The sequence below is a fragment of the Hippocampus bargibanti genome, linkage group LG11 (genome assembly GCF_051943395.1).
Source record: "Hippocampus bargibanti isolate YZ-2025 linkage group LG11, ASM5194339v1, whole genome shotgun sequence".
Lineage (NCBI taxonomy): Eukaryota > Metazoa > Chordata > Actinopteri > Syngnathiformes > Syngnathidae > Hippocampus > Hippocampus bargibanti.
Window position 1 is genome coordinate 3,109,780 of NC_142744.1, and position 18,753 is coordinate 3,128,532.

The 18,753-nt window shown below is 39.6% G+C and overlaps 1 protein-coding gene across 3 annotated transcripts; it reads left to right on the forward strand.

Annotated features, from left to right (window-relative positions):
* Positions 1 to 3,844: 3,844 nt before the first annotated feature.
* LOC148891152 (complement C1q-like protein 3) lies at positions 3,845 to 18,599 on the forward strand. Of its 3 annotated transcripts, XM_089008018.1 has the most exons (7): positions 3,845 to 4,041; positions 4,404 to 4,518; positions 4,597 to 4,659; positions 8,559 to 8,686; positions 10,768 to 10,829; positions 11,203 to 14,032; positions 16,231 to 18,599. In XM_089008018.1, exons 6-7 carry the CDS (start codon positions 13,244 to 13,246, stop codon positions 16,408 to 16,410), a joined length of 969 nt encoding a protein of 322 aa, XP_088864144.1. In that variant the 5' UTR covers positions 3,845 to 4,041; positions 4,404 to 4,518; positions 4,597 to 4,659; positions 8,559 to 8,686; positions 10,768 to 10,829; positions 11,203 to 13,243; the 3' UTR covers positions 16,411 to 18,599. The 3 variants fall into 3 exon arrangements, with proteins under 3 accessions (XP_088864144.1, XP_088864143.1, XP_088864146.1); XM_089008017.1 differs by having other exon boundaries at positions 10,768 to 14,032; XM_089008020.1 differs by having other exon boundaries at positions 4,404 to 4,509; positions 10,768 to 14,032.
* Positions 18,600 to 18,753: the final 154 nt, after the last annotated feature.

Consider the following 18,753-nt stretch of genomic DNA (forward strand, 5'->3'; position numbering starts at 1 on the left):
TTATGCTTGTTTTTTTTTAATTTGTAAGTATTTTGCAAGAAATTATCATCGGACAAAAGCGTCATTTTCCTCATGCTGTGAACAATAAAGAAAACATGCGGAGCGCTTCCAAAGCACATTAATTAATCAACTACTTATTGTATGCAAAGTTGATCAGTTTCTTTAAGTCTCACCGTGGATAAAAATAAAAAATAAAAATAGGATGGCGAATAGCGAAAATGAATGGAAGACTCAATACTCAATGCTTGTTGTGATGTTATTTCAATGTTTCGAGAAATGTTTTTAATAATAATAATAATAACAATACATTTCATTTATAAGCGCCTTTCAAAACTCTCAAGGTCACTTTACAGTCACAGGATCAGTTTTTTTCTGTGGGTCAGCAGAGGCAACCCAGAAGTAGCTCAGATAGATAGATAGATAGATAGATAGATAGATAGATAGATAGATAGATAGATAGATAGATAGATAGATAGCCATACAGCCATATAGGTAATAGATAATTAGCTAGCCAGACAGCTAATAGATAGCTAACTATCCATTAGCTGTCTCCTTATAGAGCATTTATTTTATTAAATGTTTATTTTTCAGTACAAACCAATGCACGTTACTTAAATATTTTTATATAAACCTTAAACATACATAAACATACATAACATATAAGCCTAAAGGTTTATATAAGTATGTATTAGGCTTGTATAAGTAACCTGTATTGGTTTATACTGAAATATAAATATTTAATAAAATATATGCTCTATAAAGATATTTATATGTACAACTGGAGAGAATACTACATAATGTTAAAAATGTTTGTATGTACCGTTGTTCGTAACATGAATGTTCGTAAGTAGGGGAGTGTCTTTATTAGCAATGGGGGATATAACAAAATTAATTCGTTAAAAATTATTATTATTTATAATTTAAAAAAATATATTTTTTTTTAATTATAAATACAATTAAACATGATTTTACCATGATTGAAATAAACGTTAACACATTTAGCCTACATCTAAAAACTCCATTTTACCCAATCGGCAAATGAATTGAAGGTTTTGTGTTTGTGGTGAAGTGCTGTTGACTCTTTTGTCGACGTTTGGTATGAATAAAGCTTAAACTATAGCGTTGCGCCTGGCACGCTGCAGGGAATATGAACGCCGGTTTAGGTGACAGCTAATCACCGCTAGCCGCCCATCTGGCATCATTTCATCCATTGTTCACATTGATTGCGCCGTCCGGCCCTTTTGAAGGCTGAGTGGATGTGACTAATTGAAACAAAGTCAATGAAATGCGGACTTTCTTCAACACTTGAGGAAGTTGCTTCATTGCTGTGAAGTTAAAGGAACAAAACCTGCATCCAAATTTGAGCTCAGCAGAAGCAAGTAGAAATGTGGTCAGATCCCAAAGAAGTTAGGTCGATGAATTTTCATTGCTAAATGCAAAATGATGAAGATACAGTGATACATTGGCTTACGAACTTAATTGGTTCCCAAACAGAGTGTGTAAGGCGAAAAGTGTGTATCCCAAAAAATACTTTCCCATAGGAAACCATTAAAATGAGAATAATCCGTTCCCAGGTCCCCATAAAACATAATTTTCTACTTTCTAAGCCTTAAAACTACACAAAATATACATTGTTTTATGTATAATAAATGTGCTATGATATTATAATTAAAGAAATAAACTACTGTATAATAATGTCGTTTGATTTACCTTTGTGGTGGTGCTTTCTCTGTGATAATTTTATCTAGTTCCTCATCGATTGTGTTCCGTTTAGCTGGGTTGATAGCTTTTTGCATCAAGTGTACAGATGGCTTGTGCGGGTTGTTTGTGGAGCCTGATTGATGGGATATTTTAACCTTGCAGTCTACACTCTGCCTTTGAACTAGCAAAGTTGAAACTCTCTCACTGTCGTCTGCCTGTCTCTTTAATGTTTAAACCCCCCCCCCCCCCCCTTCACTGCTGCGTTCTTGACCAATCACGTGGCTTTACCCGAAGACTGGGGGCGGGGAATAGAGGACCAAAACAGTCGGCTGCCATTTTGCTGTTAGACGAACGGGCTCGTTCGCGAACGACACATCACTCATTGAGGCAGCTCCGTTTACGAAAAAAAGTTTGTATGCCAAGGTAAAATTTCATAAATTTAACGTTCGGAAACCGAAAAGTTCGTAATCCAAGGGGTTCGTAAACCGAGGTATCACTGTAACCCTTGCACCCGATTGGACACATTTTTCGACACCTTTCATACATCTTTGTTTCCTTCCAACCTTTTTGCATCATCTTCTTTCAAAGATGTTCAAGTAAAAGTCATGTCACCGTAAGAATGCAACATTAAGATTGTGCAACTTATCGTGATGTTCATTATCGTCAGCTTTTTTTTTTTTTTTTTTTTTTTTTTTTTGTGGACACGATGCATTTTAGGGCTGCAGTACAGGGCAAGAGTGAGAGAGTGAATCATATAATTTGAAGGGCTTTGGGACTGTCTTGTTCCTCTTCACCCACAGTGGTTGTCAGCTTCCATTAAAGTTGACAAAGGGCTCCCGGAATCCTAATTGCAGCTATTCGTTATTTCTTTCTTCTCGACCCGGAGGCACTCAAAAGCGTTCGGTCCAGCGGCTACCCCCGATTTAAGTGGGGTGGCTTGCCCACCGACACTAAAGGTCATCATTAGCGGATCTCCCGACACAGGGGAGGGACAGCGCTGTCATGTGGCTGTCTATGCTATGACAAGGACTTCTTCCTCTTCTATTCTATCGGCACTTGTTTTTTTTCTGCCTGGTTGGCTGTGCGTTGGTGGAATTTATGCTAAGTTCAGAATTGAAGTGAATCGTGATTTTAGGATTATTGAACTGCAGTAATAATAATAATAATAATACATTTCATTTATACGCGTTTTCACCCTACCCCCACTCCATTCCCCTTTCAATTTTGATGCTGTCGTTTAATTCATTTTTTTTGTGTGTTAAAAATAAAGATTTTGAGAATATTGGAATGTTTTATCTGTGATTTTCTTGTGGAAAAACCGATGCCTCCAGCGGCCCCCGGGTAAGTTGAGTTTGAGAGCCCTGGTCTAAAGGGCTCTGCTGGTATCTCGGGCTCGCCCGCAGGTGCTTCCTTTATTTGTTTATTTTAAACATATAATTTATTACAATTTATTCGTACAATTGATAACTCATAGAAGTTGTTTAAATCATATAATATATTCTACAAAATAAACCCTGATTTATTTAGTTATAAATTTAAAATTAGAGGATTTAAAATTCCAAAATCTTAAAAAAAACGAGGCTGTGCTGGAAATACGGTTTTCGTTCGTCTTTTCATGGAAATGTTTCCATCTATTGGTCAAAAGTGGAACTACAATAAATAGTCAACAAAGGTATGTAACTGTCCTTGGGGGCATCTGGAAATTAACTATACTGTCAACTGAGAAAGAAATTGGTGAACACGTTTAAAAAAACGAAACCAGCGAGAGAAATAAAAAAACCAGTAACAATCTCTTTTGGGATGAATGCCAATCGCGATCGAGGGGCAGTCCAATGACATTCTGACTATTATTTTGAAGGCGAAATGGGGGAGAGGTTGGGGGGTGTCCGTGTCCAATTTAAGGCAAGAAGAGCACGGATGAAATAGAAGTGGAATCGAGGAGAGAAAAGGAGGGATGTTTGGCAGATTGGGTGATAAATCTTGTTCTGATCAGGTTTCTCTTGTGCCCTCACCCCTCACTCTCTTTCCAGGGGTAATTAATCAATCCCAGACTGCGGCCATTGATCGCCCCCCCCCCGCCCCGCTCCCCCTCTCAGTAATGTTTACACTCCTCGATTGTGTTTGCCACTAAGCCCCTCGACGCTGCTCAATCTCGCCAACGCCACAGTGTGACACGGCGCCTTCGGACGGCGTCAAAACCAAACAAGACATCGATTGACATCTCCATGAAAAAAATCAATCGATTTATTCTGTCTTCTTATCATAATCCTTTGTGGTCATGTTGCGCGAGACGGTTTGGACACAAAACTTTTTGGATTGTGGACACCGAGCGATTCCTCTGTAAGACCACTTCGCTTTATCAACATTGACACAAAGGCTTTAATGTTGAACCAGTTCAATGCGGACATTTTTGGATATGAACAGGCTATTGACTCATTTGAATGGGACTCGAACATTTTGGGGGATGGGAAGAATATGAAGTCACACAGAATCGGCGTCCATTTTATGTTTCTTACCCGGAACAAATTGGCGCCAATATTGAGTCGTTAGTTGACATGACAACAAAAATATAATTTATTTTGGATTGCTACTTTTGTAAAAGTATTTACTGTTTCTATGTGAGCCTTCTTATTTATGTTTTTCTTAAAATAATCTATTTGACTTTTTTTTGTCAATGACCACTTCCGGTTTCGTGTGACAAGTTTCGATGCGCGAAGTTGGCGGAGAACGAGGACAAGATATCGCGAGAGAAGGAAACGATACCGTCTGCTCGACGTCATTAAAGTTGATCTACTTTCGGTTTACAAGGTACACACGGTATGTTTTTAATTTGCTTATGTCTATCTTGTTAAAGAGATTGTGGTAATGTTGATTGTTGTTTGAAATGTATTTTAGTTTTCACGGTCCCCCACAAGTAAACGTTTTGGACATCAGTACGAGACGCCATCCTTGACCAGGGTAGGTACAAATATTAATTATGAAATGTATTAATTATCATATATATTGCCTGTCATTAACACAAACGACCCATCCGACAACCAAGTGCCTGAATGCAGCCTCTTTCTGTTTTACAATTTGGAACTTGTATTAGTAGTTGTCCGCCCCCAGTCTTCGGTTAAAGCCACATGATTGGTCAACAATGCAGCAGTGAGGGGAAGTGGTTTAAACATTAAAGAGACAAGCAGACGACAGTGAGCGAGTTTCAACTTTGATCGTTCAAAGGCAGAGTGTAGACTGCAAGGTTAAAATAACCCATCAATCAGGTTCCACAAATAACCCGCACAAGCCATCTTGATGTAAAAAGCTATCGACCCTGCTAAACGGAACACAATCGATGAGGAACTAGATAAAATTATCACAGAGAAAGCACCTACAATGGATCATTCCTCAAGATGGTGAAAGACGGTTACGTTCCTCATCAAGTGTTTAATGCTGATGAAACCGGCCACTCCATTCCATCAAGCCATCAACGACCATCATAAAGGTAAATAAAACGACTTTATTATACTGTACATTTGATTTCTTTAATTATAATACCATAGCACATTTATTATGCATAAAATAAGGTATATTTTGTGTAGTTTTAAGGCTTAGAAAATAGAAAATTATGTTTTATGGGGACCTGGGAACGGATTATTCTCATTTTAATGGTTTCCTATGGGAAATTAATTTTTCGGATACACACTTTTCGCCTTACACACTATGTCTGGGAACCAATTAAGTTTGTAAGCCAAGGTATCACTGTACAGTCGTGGTCAGTAAATGGCCGCCATTGACTAAGGCGCCCCTATTTGTGGGGAATAGAGTCCTAATATGGAGAGTGAAAATCGGCAAAAAAATTGGTTTCTTGCAGCTCTCTCAATGTACCTTTAGTGGAGACCCCTTCTGGTGCACGATATTGTTATTTCACTTTCCATGTTGCAGTTGAAGAGGGTCATTTTGATCTTTAGCTCGCATTTGCGCACAAACTCTATTAATGATCATCTAGATTTGAAATCAGCGTGTGGCTTCAACACAATTGACTTGATTTGTCTCATAAATGAAACAAATAATTATCATTTTTGTTTCACATTTTTTTTTCCATCCTTCTAAACAATCAGAATTACAGCTGCTCCACCTCAATCGTGATTGCTCCTCGGCGAAGGACACAGGAGCAGCTTTGAGTGGGTGGCGTGATATGGCAATCCGTTCCACACACCCTGCCCGCCACCCCCTGTGGAGCGGCACTGTCGACTCAAACTTTTTTGCTCTGGCCTTTCTGCAAGCAGCAGAACAAGAGTGAGCAATTAACTCATTCACTGCCAGACAATGTGCAAAAATGTGTCCACTTCAGTGCCAGGGTTTTTGTCATTTTCACTCGAATTCCAGGACCCACAGAATAATGAGTTTTAGGACGACATAAACAATCAATGCCGCGTAAGAAACCTTAGACTCTCTTCTTTCATCAGAAAAAAAAAACGGTTAATTCCTAAATTTTACGGATCTGGAGTTATCTGAGCTTTAAATCGGGGCGGCTTATAAAATACAATACATACATATTGATTTATATCGCACATTGTTTCCTAACTGACATCAGAAAAACGTTTTATAGCATCTAAAATACCCAAAACACGCAGGATGATATTTTTAGACAAATGCAAAACACCAATAAAAATATTTAAAGTGTCCAAAATCTGCAAAAAATTGAGCTGCGAATTGGGCATTTTCAGAAAGTCCCGCCCCCAGTTCGTGACGTCACGCCAAGACGTTTTGCATTGCTGCAGAATCAAAACAATGGCTTCAGATTCTACGAATATGCTTTCTTGTTACACATCCAGTGATGAATATGATTCAAATAGTTCTGAAGAGGAAAGCATACATGTTTGCAATCGATTAAAGAATTTATTCCGTGCCATTTTGAGGCAACATTGGGGGAAAATTTCTCACCCCAAAAAAGAGGTACAAAATGGCGACCTCCTGTGGCCACCTGATAAATTCCTTATATGGAGCTTGGACGCCCTCTTCTGGCTTCCTGGTGGCTTTTGGGTGCCAGATCAAACAGGTACAGCAAAATACATTGACGTGATGGAAGGACCGCTACAATGTGTCTTTTTTTTTCGGTCAGGGGCGGTCCTTTAGTGACGTCACGTACGGACTCGTCACCAACTCAAAAACAAGACTTCCTGAATATTCAGCATGAGTCTTAAAACGTAAAATATAGCTATATGCGGTGGAATCTTTGTAAAATACGCTCAGTAGAAGTCATTTGAAGCGATTTTACAAATTATGGACACAACTTGTCCTGAGACGTCGGTTGTCCTTTAAGAGAAGTTCTTGTGAAAACACTGTGGCCCGAGAATGCTGAGTTTCATACTGTAGGTGCCACTGTAATGGCGTGCACAATCCATAGTGACTGCATCACAGCGTTTTACAGAGTTTAAACAGTAAACAAGTCCCCAATGCCCCTGAAAAAAAAATCTCAATATGCACAGCCATTTCTTTCTTTCTATCCAGTATCTTTCGAAGCTTTTATGAGAGAGAGCAGCAGTGTCACCTTCTGTTGTCTCCCACCTCCTCCAACACCTTCTGGCATGGTGTCCACAGGTGTATTACAATAATAAATGTATCCCACCTTGACGCTTCATTAGCTATAACTTGCAAAATCCAATACATTGGGAACTTTATTAATTTCTTGCTACTGTGTGACTCATATTGCCTTGTGGTGTCTCCAATGTATCGCCTCCTATTGGTCGAAAGGAAACACCATTTTTGTTACATCATCTCAAAATAATTTTATTGGGTGTGTCTTTATGTTACACGTGGGCAAGTTGGGGAACACGTATAACTTTAGAATTGAATTGGATTAGCCTTAATTAATGGAGAAATTGATTAGTGGGGAAATGTACATTTTACTCCAGCAAAGTGATGAAAGGAAGAAGTAAAGGAAGAAGTAAAAAACAAAATACAGGAGCTGCTGTAAAGGCAGCCACTCTTGTGGCGGCATCTTGAAGTCAAAATAACAAAAAAATAACAAAATATGGCAACACAAAGACACAGTCATTCGATTTTAAGAATTTTCTGCACTCTCTTTGTTGTTTAGATGAAAGAGATCAAAGTGTCCTTTTGGGCTAACTGTCTATTAGCGATGGATTAGCTAGCTTGCGATCTATTTGAGTTATTCCGGGTTGAGTGAACGCTGGTGCGTTTTATTTATTTTTCTAAAACTGCCTTTGTTATCAATTTTGCTCATATGCTAGCTAGCTAGCGAGCTATTTCCTATCTATTTGCTTTCTATTTGCTATCTATTAGCTAACTGGCTATCTGGCTGGCTATCTAGCTAACTATCCATTAGCTGGCTGGTTATCTAGTTAGCTATCTTGCAAACTATCGATTAGCTATGTATTAGCTAGCTACCTTTCTATCTATTTGAGTTACTTCTGGGTTGAGTGAACGCTGGCGCGTGTGGCTGCCGCTGCTCACCCGCATAAAAAAATATCCTATGACTGTAAAGTGACCTTGAGAATTTTGAAAGGCACTTATAAATGAAATTTATTATTATTATTATTACATCAAAAACGGTGCTGGCATATTCATGCTCTGACCTGACAGACATATTTTAGTCAAGCTATGGATTTGAAACATGCAAATGGCCACGTCTCCGGGCTAATGAAAGACCCGCTGGAGGATCCATTGAACTGTGACCCCACCCCCACCCCAAAATCGCCCCCCACCCCCAACCTTCATCCACGTCATCCATATTTCATGCGGCGTCCCTTCTCTCTCATCTCCGTTTTACTGACTTCTCGCAATCTCACACATCCTATTCGACAATCTGGGTCCATGTTTTATTCATGTCCTCTGAACATCTGCTTGTCCAGATGTCAGGAATCATCATCCCCCCCCCCCCCAACCCTCAAGGGACCACCGCCTTGACTGGCTGTAAATGAACGTCAAAAGCAGCTGTCAGGCCCGCCCGGAGGAATCTTTCATGACTTTTTTGCCCGAGGTGAGTACACTTTGCCGCACATGAAAGTCAACAATGGACACCCCCTTCAATTCTGCCGTTGTTTGAAATGTTTTGTGTGTTTGTGTGACTAGTCTTGTGAGGACCACTAACATTTTATAGCATACATAGTGAGGACATTTTTGACAAGTGAGGACCTTTTGGTCGGTCCTCACAAGTTTTTCATTGTAAAGGCTTCTAGAGGGTCTATATATGCATCTGTTAAAGTTTCAGAAAGGTCCTCACAAATTCACTCAAAATTATTTTTTGGTGTGTATTTTCATTTCACTTGGATACACACACTTTTTACTCACTGTGTGTGTTTATGTGTGTGTGTGCGTGGTTAATGAGAGGAAAAAGTTCATACCACACAAAGTAAAACGATATTTTAACCAAATTCACTAGAGGGGTGAGGACTTTGAATGTAGCCATTCAGAAACCTCACTCCTGCTGTTATTTCAGTTTCAAGTCCACTTGTTATTGCTTTGTTTTTAAAGAAGTTAAAGTGGAAAATGGGGTGACATTTAGTCTTCAAATGTAATACTAGTTCTTCTCTAAACTTATCTCCTCACTCCTTATCTGTTATCTGGAGTTATCGGGACCTCACAAAACCATTGAAACAGGAATGTGTGTGTGCGTGCGTGTGTGTGTGTGTGTGTGTGTGTGTGTGTGTGTGTGTGTGTGTGTGTGTGTGTGTGTGTGTGTGTGTGTGTGTGTGTGTGTGTGTGTGTGTGCGCACGTGTGTGTGTGATTGTAGTCGCGGTCAGTGGTTGGTGGGCTTTTTGACACAACCCCCCTGGTACAAGAGGTTTGCCTGACTCATTGGGAACTGTATGGAGAATAAAAAAGAACAAGCAAAAAGGCAAGCAAGTGCCCGCGGACTGACTCACAGCCACGGCAGTATGTCACACTGCGTCTTTATGTACTATATTTTCCCTCTTGCTCGCCACTCTCACCCACTGAAAATGTGTTCTTTTCACTAAGGTGATTAACACTGCCATTTTTATATGATTAAAAACAAAACAAAACAAAAAGACGAACTAAAATGTCAACAATTTGCTATTTGATGTCAATTAGCTGGCTAGCTCGCTATCTAGCTGGCTTATTACAACATATCAGGAGAGCACTCACTCACTGTGGGTACCCTCAGTGGTCCTTCAACAAATGTCAGAAAGAAAGAATAGGGAATGAAACCAAAAATTCTCAAGATACAAAAAGGAGGAGTAGCAGTACCTTACATTGCAGGAGTTTCTGAACAATTACAAAGAGTCCTTTGGCAACATAAAATTCCTACCTATTTCAAACCGATAAACACTTTAAGGCAAAAATTAGTGCATCCAAAAGATAGGCTACCAAATGAAAAACAAAGTAATGTAGTTCAATACATTGTAAGAATGAAAATTGTAAAGAGCAGTACATTGGGGAGACTCAACAAATTCTCAAAAAAAGACTTTATCAATATCGCAGGGGCTTTATATATATATATATATATATACAGTAAAGTCTCGTTATATCGATATTCAAGGGAGTCCGAAAAAATATCGATATAACCGGGACTATCGATATATCCGACCCTGTTTGCATGTAATTTTCTTCGTGCGTGCATAGAAATAGTATCGATATAACCGGGACTATCGATATATCCGATATCGATAGTCCGATATCGATATAACGAGACTTTACTGTATATATATATATATATATATATATATATATATATATATATATATATATATATATATATATATATATATATATATATATATATATATATATAGTAAAGTCTCGTTATATCGATATCGGATATATCGATAGTCCCGGTTATATCGATACTATTTTTATGCACGCACAGAGAAAATTACATGCAAGCAGGGTCGGATATATCGATAGTCCTGGTTATATCGATATTTTTTCGGACTCCCTTGAATATCGATATAACGAGACTTTACTATATATATATATATATATATATATATATATATATATATATATATATATATATATATATATATATATATATATATATATATATATATTTTTTTGGGTGCAACCTTACAGGCATTTTATTCTTTTTGAATTTTTAGGACGATAGGATGACAAGTGCTCGGAAGTTTGCGGGCCATCTATCTCCTCGCCTGGCAGCGAGGTTAGTGACGCATTTGCCGCCACATCATTATTTTCCTTCCTCAACAAAAATTGGTCCTTCATCACTCAAACTTCTTCCAAAGACCAAAAAAAAAAAAAACTCCTATAAATTTCTATGGAGACATTTTTTTTTTTTTAAATCTCAACCATCGAGCGTCATCATCAATGAGAAGTCAATGAGACCGGGCATCCGGTTTATCCACGTTGGCGTTTGGGCTTGCGAACGAGCCACTAAAAGGCCGTTTTGAGTGGCGTAATTGATCAAGTGACGGCCCACTTTTCATTTGACTTTGATTTGATGCGTATGTCTGTGTCGAGTCATCCTTCACTGCCTCCTCTCAGTCACTCCCTCCTTCTTCTCACTTACTCTATAGATTTTTCACACATGATAAATTGGACTCAGGGAGCCGCTGAGGTGTGACCCGGTGCCAAACGACCAGCGCCGATTTCTTTTTTTTTGACATATTTATTCTTTTTTTTAATGATTTAATGTCGCTAATTAGTCTCTTAGAGGTTGGGTGGTGACCAATGTAAATGATACACATACACAAAAATAATCAGAATACAGTGATACCTTGGCTTACGAACTTAATTGCTTCCCAGACAGAGTGTGTAAGGCGAAAAGTGTGTATCCCAAAAAATAATTTCCCGTAGGAAACCATTAAAATGAGAATAATCCGTTCCCAGGTCCCATAAAACATAATTTTCGACTTTCTAATTTCCTAAGCATTAAAACTACACAAAATATACCTTATTTTATCTGTAATAAATATGCTATGGTAAACTGTACTGTATAATAAAGTGGTTTTATTTACCTTTGTGATGGTCATTGATGGCTTGATGGAATGGAGTGGCCGGTTTCATCAGCATTAAACACTTGATGAAGAACGTAACTTCTTGTTTCACCGTCTTGAGGAATGATCCCTGGGAGGTGCTTTCTTTGCAATAATTTTACCTAGTTCCTCATCAATTGTGTTCTGTTTAGCTGGGTTGATACCCTTTTGCATCAAGTGAACAGATGGCTTGTGCGGGTTATTTGTGGAGCCTGATTGATGGGAATTTTAACCTTGCAGTCTACACTCTGCGTTTGAACTATCAAAGTTGAAACGAGTCCAATTTCCAAATTAACTCATTCACTGCCATTCACAAATTGATTCAGGAATTGAAAATATGACATAGAGCGCCATTCCCATTTTTTTTTTATGTTAGCGCTTTGTTCCAGCTTCACCCAATATGTACCTGTATGTATTGTATTGATGAATTTTCATTGCTAAATGCAAAACGATGAAGATATCTTATTTTTTTATTATCAGAATCAAAAAGCCTTTAATAGTCCCACAAAGGGGACATTTTCAAATTAAAGCAAGTAGTAGAATGCCATTTGACCAATTTCTTTACATTTTTGACCGTCAATAAACATTAACAATTTTTTGTTTATATTTGGCAAAGCAGGAAATACATCTGAAAAAAAAATCAGTTTAAAAAAAAATAATATTTTAAACTTATTCACTGCCATCCCCGAATTAATTTGTAATTGAAAATATGACGTAGAGCGCCATTCCCAAATTTGTTTGGGTTTTGGTTTTTCTTGCAAGAGGGGGTGCCGATAAAGTGCTGGTCAGACCTCTGACAATGTTTTTTCCCACATTGGTAGCATTTCACTTTTTTCCATGTTAGCGCTTTGTTACGGCTTCAGCTATTTACAATGCGCTATATAAACCAATATGTATGCATTGCATTGCATTTCGGACAACCACCCCCATTTCAAGCTCATATAACTGCAGACCCATATAACTTAGAAATTAACTCTTTTTTTTTTACTGATGAAAGAAGAGAGTCAAAGGTTTCTAAAGCTGCAATGAATGCTTATGTAGTCCTAAAAATCAATATTCTGTGGGTCCTGCAATTCGAATGACAATGACACAAACCCTGGCACTGGATTAGACACATTTTTGCACATTGTATGGCAGTGAATGAGTTAAACTCAGGAATGTTTCTCAACAGAACTTCCACCGTTGTTTTTTTTTATTCATCTGAGTTCTTGTCAAGAGTCCACGCGTGTACACCGTGCAGGATTCTCATCACGCCCCCGAGATGTTTTTCTTGTTGTTGTTGTTGACTTTCCGCGGTGTGATTGAAGAAAAGCGTGTCTTCTCTGCTGCCATCCATCACCTGCGTCCTCACCCCCCACACCCACCACCCACTCCCCTCCGATCCCCGCCCCTCGCCTTCATATCTCCCCACGAGCTAACATTTGAATTCTCTCTTTGTTCACAGTGGGCAGAAACAAGCAACATAACGTATGTTGAGTAGATTAAATCCTCTCATATATTGCTCTATAGTGTTTTTTTTTAATCCCTCCCACCTATTGTTATTATTATTGAGGTGGGGGGGAGGGGGGCGTCATTCGAATGGATGCCGCAGCAGCAGCGCGTAAAAAGCTGCGGCTCGTTCCCCAGCGCGCGTCCAAGAGCCACTGGTAAAAGTTTGGGAAGAACGCCTCCGAGTCGTTTTGTTCTCCTCGCGGCTCGACGACTACCGGAAAGCAGGCTGGAAGACCACCAGACTCGCGGGACTCCGCCTCTACGCAGGGCGCACATGATCGCCACCGGCGTGTGCGGCGTGGCGCTCGTCCTAGTTCTGGTGGTGCTCATCCCGGCAATGGTCAACTCCGCCGGAGGAACCCCCGCCCGCTACGAAATGCTCGGCGCCTGCCAAATGGTGTGCGACCCCCACGGGACCACCGCGCCGCCGGCCGGTGAGCCGATCAAGGAGAACCGCCTGGCGCAGTCGCTTCCTACCTTCATCCAGGGTCCTCAAGGCGAGCCGGGACGCGCGGGGAGGACCGGTCCGAGGGGTCCCCCGGGGGATCCGGGTCCTTCCGGACCCGTCGGTCCACCCGGGGAGCGAGGTCCGCCCGGTCCTCCGGGTCCGCCGGGAGCGAGCGGCCCCACGGGGGCCATCAGCGCCGCCACGTACAACACGGTGCCAAAGATCGCCTTCTACGCAGGACTGAAGAAGCAACACGAGGGCTACGAAGTGCTCAAGTTCGACGACGTGGTCACTAACCTGGGCAACCACTACGACCCCGCCGCCGGAAAGTTCACCTGCTCCATTCCGGGGATTTACTACTTCACGTATCACGTGTTGATGCGAGGCGGCGACGGCACCAGCATGTGGGCCGACCTCTGCAAGAACAACCAGGTGGGCAAACTCCAAATTGTACAACCCCTCTGCGCTTTTTTTCCCCCTGGGGAATACTTTTACGTGTGGCTGTTACTGTTACGCACACCCCCTTTCATTTGATTTGCATAATTAACGCCATTCCGTTCAAACGGGCTACATTTAAATCCGTTTAGGGTGTATGTATTTAATTTAGAGGTAGATTAGATTACATAACTATTAATTTCACAATGGAGAAATTCATGGCTGTGATCATTTTATATTGCTAATAGATAAAATATGTACGTTATAGTATTTGACACGCTACCCACCTTCAAGTCCCATCTCAAAAGCCACCTATTTAAAATTGCATTTTCTGTGTTGCTCTCTCTCTTGTTTTTATTTATAATTGTATTTTATTTATTGCATTCCATTTGTGATTGTATTTTATTTATACGTAGTACATATGCTTGTCTGTGACTAAATTGTCCTTGAGAGCTTTGAAAGGCACTTAAAATGTAATGTATTATTATTATTATTATTATTATTATTATTATTATTATTACGCACACCCAACAAATTTATATCTTCATATTTAACTTTGGAAATAGAACATGGAACATAACCCATTCACTGCAAACGATGTGCAAAAAAATGTGTCGACTCCAGTGCCAGGGTTTTTGTCATTGTCACTCAAATTGCAGGACCCACATAATATTGAGTTTCAGAACATAACATAGTTTTAGAACATAACATAACATAAATATTCAAGAAGAAACCTTACATACTCTTCTTTCATGAAAAAAAAGTTAATTCCTAAATTATTTGGGTCTGGAGTTATATGAGCTTGAAGTGAGGGCAGTTGTCCAAAAGACTAGATAACTTTTATTCGTCTCACAATGGAGAAATTCATGGCTGTGATCATTTTATATTGCTAATGGACAAAATAAACATGACCAAAATACACTATGTACTTTATAGTATTTGACACGTTACACCTTTAACTAAAAATACTTCACACATCCCAACAAATTTATATCTTCATATTTAATTTCGTAAATAGAACATGGAACTTAACCCATTCACTGCCAAACGATGTGCAAAAAAATGTGTCCACTCCAGTGCCAGGGTTTTTGTCATTGTCACTCAAATTGCAGGACCCACATAATATTGAGTTTTAGGACTACATAAACATTCAATGCAGCTTTAGAAACCTTCGACTCTCTTCTTTCATGAGGAAAAAAAAGAGTTATATGATCATGAAATAGGGGTGGCTGTACAAAATACAATACATACAGGTAAATGTTGCCATATAGCTATATTTTACGTTTTAAGACTCTCGCTGAATATTCAGGAAGTCTTGTTTTTGAGTTGGTGACGATACCTGACGTGACGTCACGGAAGGAACGCCCCTGACCGAGAAAGCGACACACAATGCATTTTGGGTACTTTGTTTGGTCTGAAAACTTCATGTTGATGGCGAAATTACAAGGAAAACACACGTGTATTGCACCAAGACTAATATTTGATACGAGTTGACACAAATTCCCAGCAGACAAATCAGCCCATTCCCAACAGAGCTTGGGCGCCATGTTGTGCATTTTCTGGGATGCTACATTAGAGTTCTGACGGCTCAAATTGATAACGAAGTACTTCTTTAATCGATTGCAAACATGTATGCTTTCCTCTTCAGAACTATTTGAATCATATTCATAACTGGATGAGTAGCAAGAAAACATCTTCTCTGAATCTGAAGCCATTGTTTTGATTCTAAAGCAAGGCGAAGACGTCCTGGCGCGACGTCACGAACAAAGGGGCGGGACCTTCTGAAACTCACCATTTCCGGGGTCATTTTGAAGTAGTTTTGGGACATTTTACCTGACTTTTATTGGTGTTTTGCATTTGACTAAAAATATCAGCCTGCGTGTTTTGGGTATTTTAGATGCTATAAAATAATATGTTTTCCTGATGTCAGCTAGGAAATAAAAAAATGGTGTCGGTTGTCCTTTCAGTATTTTTTGTCATCATTATGTGTTTTTTAAATCATGTTATTTTCATGATTGTTATCCCATTTAGCTTTGTATTTACCTTGTACATCAGGGTATGAAGTAAATTGTCACACAAATTTAATTGACTCTTATTTCAAAGAAGTATCATCATTAGCATCTGTTTGAGATAGCGCAGGCGTCTCTAAAGAATGGTCCTATGTGCCCCCCCCCCCCCCCCCCCCTCCAATTCAGGTACGAGCCAGCGCCATCGCGCAAGACGCCGACCAGAACTACGACTACGCCAGCAACAGCGTGGTTCTTCACCTGGAACCCGGCGACGAGATTTACATCAAGCTAGACGGCGGCAAAGCGCACGGAGGCAACAACAACAAGTACAGCACCTTCTCGGGCTTCATGCTGTACGCCGACTGACAAAAACAAAGCTATCTCGCTCTTGTTAGCTTCCATCGCTTGTTGGATTCGTAAAAGACACCACTTCACGTCGTCCTTGTTCACCAAAACAAGCCTGCCAGGGGAAGAGTTTCATGTAATTGTTTAACGTGTAGTCCAATTGGTGTCCAGCTCAATGAGCTGTGAACAGCTGCCATGTTGTACCGTAGCTGCTGCCGTATTGTATAAAATGCTACACGTGTGTATCTTCAACCCTAGTTATATACAATCGTCATATCCTCACGAACGCACACACCCCCGTAGCACCCCTTGGATCTGTTTCAATCCCACTCAAATTCTTTCGTTCGGGAAGCCTCATTGGTAAGGTGCATGCATTTTGATTTAGAGTGCTTATAGGTTAAAAAAACAAACATTTTTAACTGCCTAAAATGCCGCAAGATTGTGCCAAAGTACGAGTTTTCTATTAGACAATGACGCCTTGGACCAATTTCTTATAAACTCCTCCCATTCCTTCAATATCACATTTTTTACAATACAATACATATTGATTTATACAGTCATACCTCGGTTTACGAACCCCTTGGCTTACGAACTTTTCGGTTTACGAACATTAAATTTATGAAATTTTTTATCTTGGCATACGAACTTTTTTTCGGGACACACACGGAGCTGCCTCAATGTGTGATGTGTCCTTTGCGAACGAGCCCGTTCTTCTAATAACAAAATGGCAGCCGACAGAACACAATTGTTGAGGAACTAGATAAAATTATAACAGAGAAAGCAACTACAAGGGATCATTCCTCAAGATGGTGAAAGAAGAAGGCTACGTTCCTCATCAAGTGTTTAATGCTGATGAAACCGGCCACTCCATTCCATCAAGCCATCAACGACCATCACAAAGGTAAATAAAACCACTTTATTATACATTACAGATAGATAGATAATTTATTTATTTATTATAATACCATAGCACATTTATTATACATAAAATAAGGTATATTTTGTGTAGTTTTAAGGCTAGAAAGTAAAACATTATGTTTTATGGGGACCTGGGAACGGATGATTCTCATTTTAATGGTTTCCTATGGGAAATTAATTTTTGCGATACACACTTTTCGCCTTACACACTCTGTCTCGGAAACAATTAAGCTCGTAAGCCAAGGTATCACTGTATAGCGCTTAAACAACAGCGGAAGCTGTAACAAAGCGCTTAACACGGACAACTATCATATACATGAAATAAACCAGTCACAAAGATAGTAGAAAGCACCAGAGAGATCAGTTCTGAATCATGCTGAGTCACACAAAATAGTTTTATACCCGTAGTTAATTGGCAGTACAATATTTTGGAGGAGCTTTTCAAAATGCTTTGAAAATGATTCGGTATAGTCCTGAGCCTTCAGAGTTTAGAGCTTTTGTTTTGTTTCACATTTTTTTTAGTCCACATGAAGCATTAAATAATAATCATCCATTTCATTTACAAGCGCCTTTCAAAACTCTCCAGGTCACTTTACAGTCACAGAATAAGTTTTTCTGTGGGTGAGCAGCGGCAGCCACACGCGCCAGTGTTCACAAGCCAGCTAGCTAACCATTTACTAGCCATCTGGCCAGCCAGTCGGCCAGCCATTAACTATCCATTAGCTAGCCAGCTAGCTCTCTACTTATCCGAGTAGCAAATAGATAGCTTAGATAGCCAACTAGCTAGGCAGACAGCCAAAAGCCAGCCAGCAAGATAGTCGCTGATGTTACGTATTACTATTAGAAAGAATGTTTAAAAAAATATTTATTTATCCATTAATTCATTATTCTCTTTATTAATCTATCCATTCAATAAAAATAATTTTTTTTTTCTCTGAAGCTATATAATCACGGTGAGGAAATATATATATACAACAATTAGAAAAAAGAAGCTAGCTAGCTACAGCTAGCTTGCTAGCCACTCCTAGCTCGGTCATAGCTATCTATATAGCTTTCTAGCTAGTTACGACCGAGCTACTCCTAGCTAGGTTGTAGCTACAAGCTAGCTACTCATACTTAGGTCGTAGCTAGCTAGGTAGCATGTAGAAAGCTCCTGGTAAGAACCAAAATGGTCACAAGACGGTGCCAAAGCACACTTTTTTTTCATTAAATGCGTTGTGACGTCACCGGTGGCAACTTCTGGCATGTCAGAAAACCCAGTCGAAAAAAAAACAGTGAAGAGGGGATTTTTTTCCTGTGAATGTGTGAGGATAAGTTTAAAAAACAAAACAAAGAAATCCACCAGGAATCCCCACGAAGATTTTGTCACCTGGCCCCACTCATTTCTGTTTACGCTCTTACAACCAATAAGAGTCCGAACCTGTGGATCATTGATTTATTTTTATT

Excerpts from the sequence above, each read along its gene's own strand:
- LOC148891152 (XM_089008017.1), top strand. The coding sequence starts at position 13,244 with ATGCCGCAGCAGCAGCGCGTAAAAAGCTGCGGCTCGTTCCCCAGCGCG. Across the intron at positions 14,033-16,230 it reads ACCTCTGCAAGAACAACCAG|GTACGAGCCAGCGCCATCGC; the intron begins GTGGGCAAACTC and ends CCTCCAATTCAG.